Genomic DNA, 11,679 nt, shown 5'->3' with positions numbered 1-11,679 from the left:
AAAACATTTCCAAAAGTTCCTGTTATACACTACTTTCCTTTTACAAAGGCCCCCGTCAAAGCAAAAATTCTCTTCGGTTTCTTTCCGTTAGTGAAAATAGGTACTAATGGCCCTGCGATGTGATTTGATCACCAGTAGGTGGCGTGCAGGAGGCAGCTGATCAACTATTCTTATCATTGATGTTTCTCCCCTCTCTTCCTCTCTGAAATCAATTTTTTATTTTTATTTATTTATTGTTTTTTTATTTTATTTTTTTTTTTTAATCAATTTTTTTAAAAAAGGTACTAATGAGAACTTTTGGAAAGCAGGGGATAGTTTACGCCATTTCAGCTTATGAAAGGTTTCATAGGCCCACTCTACTTTCAGATAGCTGGGGAAACCTGTAGAGATCTGTGATAGACATGGATTTTTGAGACATGGTTTCTTTGTAAGGACTTGTGTCATTAAATTGAGACCATGAACCAGTTTAGCTTCATTTACACCTTCTCCCCCCTATTCTGATTCAGTTGCATTGATCCCTTAAGAGCTCTCCAGAAAGTAGACCAGGGGTCCTCAAACTTTTTAAACAGTGGACCAGTTCACTGTCCCTCAGACCATTGGAGGGCCGGACTATAGTTTAAAAAAAAAACTATGAACAAATTCCTATGCACACTGCACATATCTTATTTTGAAGTAAAAAACAAAACGGGAACAAATACAATATTTGTATTTGCATGTGGCCCGCGGGCCGTAGTTTGAGGACCCCTGAAGTAGACAAATGATAAAATGAAGGCTATTGAGATGATTGGGAGTAGAATGTTAACAGTCTGGGAAGAAAAAAGAAATGAAATGTTAGAAACCAGCTGAATAGCCCTACCCGGTTTAGCTCAGTGGATAGAGCATCGGCCTGTGGACTGAAGGGCCCCAGGTTCAATTCCGGTCAAGGGCATGTACTTTGGTTGTGGGCAGTTGATCGATGTTTCTCTCTCATCGATGTTTCTATCTCTCTATCCCTCTCCCTTCCTCTCTGTAAAAAATCAATAAAATATATTTTTAAAAAAACCCAGCTGAATAAAGGGAACAGAATGGACAAGATGAATGAGAGTAGGGGGCTGTGTTGCAAAGTATCCCTCTTGGTTTGGACAAAGTTTTCACTGAGTTATTGGGTCTTCCCTAAAGGTTCACAGACAGAACATATCCTGACGGGAGGCTGCAGGTTACAAAGAGGATGGCAGAACTATAGTGCTTAAGGGATAAGTATGAACTATAACAGCGGTGGAGCCCTGGGGAAGGTGTGAAATTAGTGATGAGAGGACTAGATTAGGAAGGAAACCAGGTGGAGGGGTAAAAGCAATTTTGGGCAACCCAGGTGAAAGTTGAAATGGTACTTTATCTGAAGGCATGGAAGAGAGTCTTAAGTAAAATATTGGAGGGCGTTTACGGAGATTAGGATGTGAGAGCAAAGGTTTGTGAAGTACTTATTTTGAAATCCTCAGAATTTCTTCAGTTTGTACTGTATTAGCATCAGTGTAATAGAGTTGGAAGGGACCTTTGTCCAATTCCCTCATTTTATAGATAAGGAAACAGACAAAATAAAGTTGACCTGAATTCTCCATTTCATGTAATTGTTTGAAGGGCAAGAACAATATCCTCTACTTCTGTGGTATCCGCCCTCACCCCACCCCCAATGTGCCCAGATTGCACTATGCACGGTAGACATTGAAAACTCCAGCCCTGGCCGGTTGGATTCCGGGTCAGGGTACGTGCCAGTGATGCTGGTTCAATCACAAGTACGGGGTGTGCAGAAGGTCCATGGATGTTTCTGTCACATGTCACACATGAATGTTTCTTTCTCCCTCTCCCTCCCTCTCTAAAAACAAATTTTAAAAATCTTTAAATTAAAAAGAAAACTCTAATGAAGGGTTCAGAATTGTGCTGCCCCACAGGTCAATACATATAGGGTGTCCCCAAAAATATATACACACTTTAATAGCTGATAACTCACTTAATTTTCACTCCTTTTCAGGTTTAACTGATTTGAAATAATGGGTGAAGTCAGACTAAGCTTTGAACAAAGAAAATTTATCCTAAAGTGCCATTAGACTTTTTTCTATGGAGATACATAAAAGATAAAGTTTACCGTACAAAACCCGGCAAGAGTTGACGAATTGAGGTGCACAAATACCAAAGGAAATGATTATTTTAAAGATATATACATTTATTTCAGAGAGGAAGGGAGAGTGAGAGATAGAAACATCAATGATGAGAATGATGGATTGGCTGCTTTGCCCCCTAGGGATGGAGCCCATAACTCTGGCATGTGGCCTTGCCTTGAATTGAACCTGGGACCTCACAGTCCGCAGGCCTACACTCTATCCACTGAGCCAAACCAGTTAGGGCAGGAAACAATTCTTTTTTTTTTTTTAAATATATTTTATTGATTTTTTTACAGAGAGGAAGGGAGAGAGATAGTTAGAAACATCGATGAGAGAGAAACATCGATCAGCTGCCTCCTGCACATCTCCTACTGGGGATGTGCCCGCAACCAACGTACATGCCCTTGACCGGAATTGAACCTGGGACCTTTCAGTCCGCAGGCCGACGCTCTATCTACTGAGCCAAACTGGTTTCGGCAAGGAAACAATTCTTGATGTTTGAGATACTATTGCTTTGTGTTATCGGTGCCTGGACCAGAACAGTCATCAGTTTGCAAAAAGGCATTGACAAAAAAAAACTATTCATTTCTGTAGATTCTTTTAAATTTTGAAAATGAACTGTATGTTAATAAACACTGACATTATAATCATTCAAAATGTGTATACATTTTTTTGGGACACCTTATATTTTACACGTTTTCCCCCACCCCCCCATTGATTTTCAGAGAGAGTGCAGGGGAGAAATATCAGTGCGAGACAAAGACATTCATTGGTTGCCTCCCGTTGGCCCCCTGACTGGGGCGGGATGGAACCCTAACCCAGGTAGGTACCCTTGACCAGGAATTGAACCCGGGACCCTTCCTATGAGGGCCCACGCTCCAACCATTGAGCAACACCGTCTAGGGCTGGGACACCTGTATTAACTAACAAAGTATTCATACAATGAATGAATTAAAAAGTCATTCCTTAGTGAATTAAACACTAATTCCTTTGAGGCCTTACAATTAATTACCTCTTGGTTTTCTCAATGATTTCCAGACAAGGCTCCTGAATAAGACAGGAGAGCTACTTCGTATGACTCAGAGGTCTAACTTCTGCAGTATCCTCGGTCCAGACCCTAAGGTGGTCAAGCGACTCTATAACTACCCCACGGGAAGTGCTTTGTAAATGGAACTCTGTTGCCTGCCAGATACACTGCAAACCCGGGAGCTGTTCAGACTCCGACCCCACGCCAGGCCGTGGCTCCGCATTTCCGGGCACCGAAGGGCGCGCCCAGAGTGGGGCGTCCGTATCAGTCCCCACGAGGTCCATTCCCCAGCGCTCTCTCCCGAGCCACGCCTGCACTTCGGGCTGGCAGCCGGTCGGCCCCGCCAGGGAGCGCGCACGGGGCGGGGCCACGAGACCGCCGCTGGCTGGCTGGCTGCGAGGGGCGTGGCGCACGCGCGCCAACGCTTCCTGGTCCCGTGCTGTCCCTGTGCGCGCGGCTGGTCGGCCCACGGCGGGGCTGCGGGGAGCCGGAGGCGGGGCCCGGCTGGGCGGGGGCCGGAGCCAGGCCGGGCCGGGGCCGGGGCCGGGGCCGTAATGCCCCTGTTCTTCGCCGCGCTGTTGGCCTTGCTGTTGGTTGTGCTGTTAACCCTCTTCATAGGCCGGTGAGGGGGATCCCGGCTTCGGCGGGGTGGCGGGTGGGGGGTAGAGGTAGGAGTGGGAGGGAGAGAGACTGAGGAGGGGGCGCGCGGGAGGGGGAGATAGAGGGAGGAGAGGGCCAGAGGGGACGGTGCGCGGGCGATGGATGGCGGGCGGCGCCGAGGGAGGGGTGGAGCGGGGGCGCCGGTCGGAGCTGGAGCGGAGCCACTGGGATTGAGGAAGACGAAGGGAGCGGCGAGGCCTGCGGAGATGCCGAGGCTGGGAGCTGAACCGGGGTGTGTGTGTGAGTGAGGAGGGGGGCCGGCCGTGGTCTCCCTTTACCCCTCTACACGCCCGGGAGGCACCTGCAGCCGCGCCCTGGGGAGCCAGAGCCGGTCTGACCGCCCTGGGGAGAGCAGCTGGCGAGCTGGCCGGGGGTGACCCCGCAGTGCCTTCTGGCGGACATCTGTCTGCAGGGCGAAGACACGGACCCTGTGGGGAGTATGTGATGGCACATCCGACAGGGATGCCGGTACTCCGACTCCTGTGGGGGCCTCTTCTCTCCGCCTCTGGGGTTCCTAAAGGTCTGAGGGGCTTTGTCTCCAGCTTAGAAGGTGGCGTTTATTTTGTCTGATTCCATCCGGGTGGCGGGGACAGTCCGGGGCTACGGTGCTGATCCTCGTGGCTCAGTGTTTGTGATGGAGCCGTGTGGTGGGAGACGGGAGAGCTGCCCGGAAGACCCGGCTTCAGGATGCGACCCTCTGCAAGGGCTTCTAGGGCCAGCGAGGCGTGAGGGAAGGAAGCCATCGTTGGGAGCGGGTCCTGTGAGCTCACGGGGGTGTCTCTGCAGGTGGCTGGTGGTCCGGTTGGTCACCAAGTGGTGTCAGCGGAAGCTGCAGGCAGAGCTCAAGATTGGCTCCTTTTTTTGGATCCAGAATGTCAGTCTTAAGTTTCAGCAGCACCAGCAAACAGTGGTGAGTCCTGCGGGGTTCCCTGGGTATGTGAGTGGTGTTGATCCAGCTTAATTTCAGCTTTTTTCGTTTTAATAAATTCTGGGTGGCTTTCCTAGTTTAACCCAGGCTTGTCACCTCTTTGCCAAGATGCTCTTAGTTTGGGAAGGCTAGGACTGACGTAAGTCGTTCGGTTAAACATGCTGATAAGGCACAGTGTCCAGGGCACATAAGAACGATACAAAGGTAAAGCACAGACCAAAGATAACAGGAAACAGAAGAGCCTACTGTTCTAATTTAAGAGGGGAAACGCGGCCACCTGCCCATAAAAGAGAAATGCAAACATCATTGTGAGGAGCAGGATACAGTGTGGCGGAGGGAAGCCGGTAGAGATGGGATGGAGAATAATTCCTGGAAGGGCTGTAGCACTTCCGCCTCTTAGAACCTTCCCTGACTTGTCAGGCTGCTCATGTCTTACCTGGCGGCTTTCTTCCATGATGTTTTAGGAAATTGATAGCCTGTGGATTTCCAGCAAACTCCTTAGCCATGATCTGCCGTGAGTACCCTATATCCTCGCTCTTCCTTTGGGGAGTATTTGGGATTGGGGTTTGTAGAATGAGATTCTTCGACACAGGCCTCAAAGTCCAGGAAAGGAAGTGGGCTTTTGGCTTGCTGTTTCCTGGAAGCGATTATCTCTAGTGAGACAGAGACTGAGAACTACTACGAGACTATCCTCCACGATTTGAGCTACATTTTTTTTTCTTTAGAGCTACATCTTTAGGGAGGATGGGAGAGCGAATGTGAGGGAGGGGAGGAGACTGCTGTGGAAGGGATGGGCCTGATGGCAGCGAGGTTTCTCTTCCGGGCAGGCGCTATGTGGCACTGTGCTTTGGAGAAGTGCGTATCAGAACTGACCCACAGAAGGCTTCTGGCCTGTTTGCTCCATTCTCCCAGCGCACAGGAGTGCAGCAAAAAGAGCTGTCCTTCAGCCCGGCCTTATTGAAGATCATCTGTCAGGTGAGGCTGCTTCTGCCTTTTTCTTGGTCTGTACTGGGAATGCCTGGCTTTGGAATCATGGGTGGGTTTTTCTGCTATTGGGGGGCAGGATACTAAGAGCTGTCTCTTACTCTCTTTCTGTTGGAAAGAAGGGGCAGTGCCTTGACATTAATTGCTGTTCTTTGTTTCTTCCTTGCAGCTATTCTCCATTCATGTAGATTCTATAAACATCATGGTTCTCAAGGTAGCTACCTCCGAGTCCTTGTGGCACATTCAGATCAGAGAAAGCAGCTTTCTTTTGGATAGTGATGGGAAAAGGTAAACTCTGGGTAGAAAAGGGTCCAGTAGGCCCATTCTTGCCTTACAGTTGTTTCAGGGTGGGTGGATGCCAGGGCCTTCTTATCAAAGTATCAGGTTCTTATTCTGTGCAATTTGAGGAGAGGCTGAGATTAGGTACTTCTGCTTGCCTTGTCCCTTCCAGCCAACAAGGCTTGATTGAAGGTAAATGGTGAGGAAAGGGGCCAAGTGCTTTTAATTTTTTTCCTTTCTCAGGCTAAAATGTGAGGTGAGCCTAAGTCAGATCAACAGCAAAGTTCTAAAGAGTGGCCAGTTGGTGAGTATGCCATGGTCCTTCAGATGCCTTGTTTCCTTCTGGTCATAAGAAGGAGCTTAGGGCTTACCCCGTAGATTCTGTGTCCTTATGGGGTTCTCTCAAGGTAGTGTTCCAGACCACTGAATTCTTGACCCCAAACTCCCAGACTCCTTACACATACACACCTTAGCAGCTTATTCTTTCTGTAGGAGGACACCTGCCTGGCGGAGCTCTCACTTGCCCTAAAGCTGTGTCTAGAGGTGGGCATCAGGAGTCGGCAACTGAAGGCAATTTCTGTGGATGTGTGGACACTCCATGCTGAACTGCACGAGGGCCTCTTCCATAGTCAGCTGCTGCACCAGGGCTCAAGCCTGGCACCCCAGCCTGTTCCCTGTTCAGGTAAAGCCCTAGTCAGTGAGTTTCTTGGCTGCCCTGTTCTCAGGTTATTTTGGAATTAGAAAAAAATAGTGGCCTCACTACTCATTTAGGTGTGATTTGTTAGTCACCTTGGCCTTGGACCCTGAGGATAGAGGAAATAGGACATTTGCTTGTGGTGGATAAAAGAACCAGTGTTTAGTGGGTAATTATCATAAATTAGACCTGTATTATGAGCTTTATATATGTTCTCTCACTAAATCCTCAGCATTGCACCAGTGAGAACACTGAAGCCTAGGAAGATTAGAGGGGTATCTTTTCTTTCTAAATTATAAGAGAAAGTTTATTTAGAAAGTCACAGAGGTACAAGTGAGCAGTAGAAGAAATGGGCTCAGGAAACAAATTACAGAGGCAAAATTAGGGGGCCCTTGGAGCTTAGGAGAGAGAAGGGTAAAGGTGACACCCTGGGGGGAAGAAGAGGGAGAGGGGAAAGGCTTGGGCGTGCTCCAGGGAGGGAGAGCCACTAGATAGGTATTTTGACAGGTCACACAGCTAATTGATATTAAACATGGGGTTTAAATTATTTAACCCTAAAGTCCATATTCTTTCTATTAACCAGTCTGTTCCCTATACTATGTTTTAGACTCTGGGGAACAAATTGCAGCGCGTTCTGAATCTCTGGGATATTTGCCTTTTGGCCTAACATTGGTCATTTGCTTCGTCTATTTTATATGGGAGCTTTTGGTCAAAGAGGACAGGGCATTTTTGGAGACTTGAGGGTGTTAAGGATTGATGGCTTTTGTATTATTCATTCATGTTTTCAGACGTGACAAAAAATGTGGCTGAGCCAACTCTGCCTGGCCTCTACCTCCTTCAGCAGCTGCCAGACCAGGTGAAGGTGAAAATGGATATCACAAGTGTGGTGCTGTCCATGAATAGTCAAAAGAGGTGAGATCTCTTCTGCCACAGAAGTGTGGAGAGTGATAGTTGGAGCTGTATGCTGGGTATATGCAGCAAGTAGCTGCACTGAGCTTGTCTATACAGAGAATGGGAATTCCACATATTTCTGAGCTAGAGTTCATTTCTGGTTCAGGCATCTGAATTGGACGCTGAAGCTGTTGCATTTCCTGTACCACCGTGATGAGGATCAGCTGCCCCTTCGTAGCTTCACAGCAAACTCTGATATGGCACAGATGAGCACTGAACTCCTACTAAAAGGTTTGGGTGGGGATGCTGGTACTGAGAGAGAACGGGAGGACCAGACACCCTTTTCCCCCATGCGCCACATGGCCTTCTTAATTTAATACCAGTGGGGAGCGGGAGGAGGAAACCATACTGAGAGAAAATAGCCCCAACTCTTTTGAGTGTTGGTGACAACCTGTTCAACTCCTTGCCTGTCTCTGACCCTCTCCTAGTTTTACCTTTTGCTCCCAGTGTCTCTGATCTGTCCTCTGCCCTTACAGATGGGTTGTTGCTGTCCCAGAGCCGCCAGCGCATTGTCTGCCTCAACTCCCTCAAGGCTAGTGTGCAGGTATGATGACTGTGGTACCAAGAATTATTCCTTTCTCTGTTCTCTTCCTACATCATTGCCTTATGAGGTAAAACCCAAATTCATAGTTCTGGTGTTCTCTTTCTAGGTAACTACCATTGACCTCGCAGCCTCTCTGGTTGTGAACACTTGTATTATTCATTACCGGCACCAAGAATTTTCTCACTGGATGCACATGCTAGCACTTGAGACCCAAGGGTCTAGTTCATCTGTTCTTAAGCAAAGGAAGAAAAGGTCAGTGCAATCTTTTTCAATTACCATTTCATCAGATGGATTATTTTGGTTTAAAGTGGTGTCTTATGTGAAATATGTTTTTGACTGTTTGATCTTTCTGAATTTCAGTTTCAATGTCCCAGTCTCAATAGCAATCCTATTTTATATATCTTCCCCATTAGAATAGGCTCTTTAATGGTAGGATGCAGTCCTCTTTTTTTTATGTCCTCAGTACCTAGCACAGTACCTTATACAAAATAAATGTTTGCTAAACTGAACTTAAATGATGAACAGTGTCTTGTCTGCCTCAGATGATAAAGTGACAGGTCATATTAGCAGTGCCATATCTCTCTTTGTGTAGTGCTTGCATTGTGTTGCATAGAAAACTTAAGGTTAATAGTTTGGAAGTGATGCTCCTTGGTTGTAGAAGTTTGAGTTCTGTGATATGCTGATGTTCACCATATTTGACCTATGAAATGGCAGTTTCATATGGTTCAACCTAATATCTTTCTGGCATTCCTGCAGACTAACTGTTGGGAGTAGCACTGAACTGACTAGTTTAGTTTTTTATTTTCAAGTTGCATCAGTTTCTAAAAATCACAACAAAACTCACACTGATTTTTGAGAGCTTCCATGATAGGGAGCTGCAATTCTTTCTTTATCAAACAATTATGTCTTATCCCTGTACAGAACTTTCCCCCAAATCCTGGCTCCCATCATCTTTAGCACTTCCATCTCCAATGTCAACATTTCCATTCAGCTTGGAGATACACCGCCCTTTGCCTTGGGATTCAATTCCATCTCTCTGGGTAAGGCTCTGGGATGTAAAAGGAACAAGACCTGTCCATTAGTGGAGCTGGACCCAATTGATGGCCACAGTGGCTCCACAGAATGCCTCTCTCCTGCCTTCTTTGTTTAGATTATCAGCATCTGCGGCCACAGAGTATCCATCAACGGGGCATCCTAACTGTGGACCACCTCTGCTGGCGGGTGGGCAGTGACTCTCACATTCAGCGGGCACCCCACCCACCCAATATGCATGTTTGGGGTGAGGCACTTGTCCTGGACTCTTTCACACTACAGGTAGGTGAACAGGGGCCCATGCAGTTTCCTCATCCTGCCCTGCTTTATAGCATGTAGCACCTTTTTGGCAGCAAGCAATGCGTTAGGGCATTACAGAACTGTGTCTGCATGTTCCTAATGGAGTCCCTCTGCTGCTTTTCCAGGGTAGCTATAATCAGCCTCTCAGCCTGTCCAGCACCCAGTCGGATACCCTCTTTCTTGATTGTACCATCCGAGGACTGCAGGTAGAAACATCAGACACCTGTGCCCAGTGTCTCTCTCGGATCTTATCCTTGATGGGCCCACAATCTGGGAAGTCAGTCTCTAGAGAATCTTCATTCGGGGAGTCTGTGTCATTACTGTGGAAGGTGGACTTGAAGGTGGAGGACATGAACTTGTTCACCCTTTCTGCCCTCGTTGGTAAGTAGGACCAGGGAGTCTGTACCAAAGTGGGTAGTTTATAACCTAAGCACATTATGCAGACTCAATCTGTTTCTTCTAATTTAATGAAGCTTATTATTTGGAATGTTTCTGAATTAGAGGATGAAATGCTGGAATTACGTTTCTTGGTATTTCTTAAGGGCTTATAAAAGGCAATTATTAAGCAAAATATGTAAGAAAAAGACAGCCTTGATGTCTGATCAAGAGAATGAGATGCATATAGTGTTTGTTTATTTGTTTTCTTTTTTTCTTGTGTGTTTAGTAACTGATGTATTTCTGGGAAATTTGTAGGAGTTAGGGAACTTCTTTGGCCTTGCCAGAAGTTTAGGTTAAGATGGGAAAGGGAAATTTTCCCTTAAACATGCGAAACGAAGTTAGGTTGGTGTGGGGAATAAAGACAACTAGAGTGAAGAGAATAAGTAACAAAGGAGAGTGAGGACTGAAGTTGCCGTTTGAGAGCTGAGAATCCAGGCTGACATGGTTTCTGGATGTTAGGTGCTTCAGAGGTCCGACTGGACACGCTGACTGTCCTGGGAAGTGCTGAAACCTCCACTGTGGGTGTCCAAGGGCTTGTGCTTGCCCTGGTGAAGTCAGTCACAGAGAAGATGCAGCCCTGTTGCAAGGCTCCTGACATCCCTGCGCCAGTGCTCAGCCTCTCCATGCTCTCCATCACCTATCACAATAGCATCCGCTCTCTAGAGGTAATGCTTCTGGGGGGAGGTTGAGTTACATTGGGTTTTCCTTAGAGTTAGAGCATTGCCCAGTCTTTGGAGTCATGTGTAAAATTCATCTGTGAGAAATACAGCACCTGGTGTTCTTTTTTCTTGGCTTGTTCTAAAGATTTTTAACTCTTCATTATAAAACTTAAAGTCTATGTAAAACTAGAGAGACTGTGGACTTTCGTGTATTCATTCCCAGCTTCAATAATTAGCAGCTTATGACCAACTTATTTCATCTACACTTCCACCAATTGCTCCTGCCCTCTGGCTCTGGGATTATTTTGCAGCAGATACATAATATCCACTGTAAATATTTTGGTGCATAGCTCTGAAAAATAAGGGGCTTTTTAAAGATCATAATCTTGTGTCATGTTGCTGAAGCTCTCAGCTCATCCAAAGGCTGGAAGATGGAAGTGCTGGTAAGTTTTCAGAGGCTTTTCACTACCTTTCTCTCAGGCTGTTAGATGGACGCGGGACCCTCTTAGGAGGAGAGTGGGATAGCTTCCTGTTTGTTAACTTCAACTTCCTTTGGAAACTGAAGTGTTTCCTTTTCAGAGGCTGGAACTCAAAGGAATTTTTCTGTCCTGGAATTTAAATTTTCTCTGCCCACTTAGATATTCAGAACCAATTTTATTTTTCAAGCTGCTCCCTTCTTTGAGGCATACTTTCACATAAGTCAGTTTGCTGTATTGATTTGTGTGTTCGTTACTTTATATACTAGAATTTAGTAAAAATGTGCATGAAACATTTTCAAATTGATTGTTGCAGTGGTTATGATACATTGTGGCAGTTATTGAAAGATAACTTATGAGCAGAAACATAAAGTCAAATGGTTTAATGAGTGTGTGCTGTATATACTGGATATACTTTGGTAGGTGCCAAATAATTAAAACACATGGCCTCTATTCTCAGACAGATTAGAATCCAGTTGAGGAGAACTTTAGTGTGAGTGCTCTTAAGTGCTCTTGGTGCTAAGAACATGGAAGGGACTAATTAATGTGGTTACTCAGGAAAGACTTCTAGG

General features: G+C 46.3%; 1 protein-coding gene across 9 annotated transcripts in view; it reads left to right on the top strand.

Annotated features, from left to right (window-relative positions):
- Nucleotides 1–3,640: 3,640 nt before the first annotated feature.
- Nucleotides 3,641–11,679, top strand: part of KIAA0100 (KIAA0100 ortholog) — a 29,911-nt gene continuing 21,872 nt past the window's right edge. For 2 of the 9 annotated variants that reach the window (XM_036340708.1, XM_036340706.1), the window contains exons 1-14: nt 3,976–4,062; nt 4,609–4,732; nt 5,578–5,725; nt 5,904–6,022; nt 6,257–6,317; nt 6,506–6,695; nt 7,496–7,619; nt 7,765–7,889; nt 8,135–8,202; nt 8,309–8,454; nt 9,124–9,242; nt 9,353–9,516; nt 9,660–9,915; nt 10,432–10,637. In XM_036340708.1, the coding sequence (XP_036196601.1) occupies nt 4,029–4,062; nt 4,609–4,732; nt 5,578–5,725; nt 5,904–6,022; nt 6,257–6,317; nt 6,506–6,695; nt 7,496–7,619; nt 7,765–7,889; nt 8,135–8,202; nt 8,309–8,454; nt 9,124–9,242; nt 9,353–9,516; nt 9,660–9,915; nt 10,432–10,637 (1,884 nt within the window). In that variant the 5' untranslated portion in view covers nt 3,976–4,028. Of the gene's footprint in view, nt 3,785–3,974; nt 4,063–4,608; nt 4,733–5,214; nt 5,265–5,577; nt 5,726–5,903; nt 6,023–6,256; nt 6,318–6,505; nt 6,696–7,495; nt 7,620–7,764; nt 7,890–8,134; nt 8,203–8,308; nt 8,455–9,123; nt 9,243–9,352; nt 9,517–9,659; nt 9,916–10,431; nt 10,638–10,725; nt 11,075–11,679 lie in introns of those variants that run through there. The other 7 variants (XM_036340704.1, XM_036340707.1, XR_004972884.1 and 4 more) reach the window with 7 other exon arrangements.

This window comes from Myotis myotis, unplaced genomic scaffold, assembly GCF_014108235.1.
Source record: "Myotis myotis isolate mMyoMyo1 unplaced genomic scaffold, mMyoMyo1.p scaffold_m19_p_17, whole genome shotgun sequence".
Classification (NCBI taxonomy): Eukaryota; Metazoa; Chordata; class Mammalia; order Chiroptera; family Vespertilionidae; genus Myotis; species Myotis myotis.
Note: the sequence above shows the minus strand (reverse complement) of the source record. Positions and strands in the feature narration are given on the sequence as shown.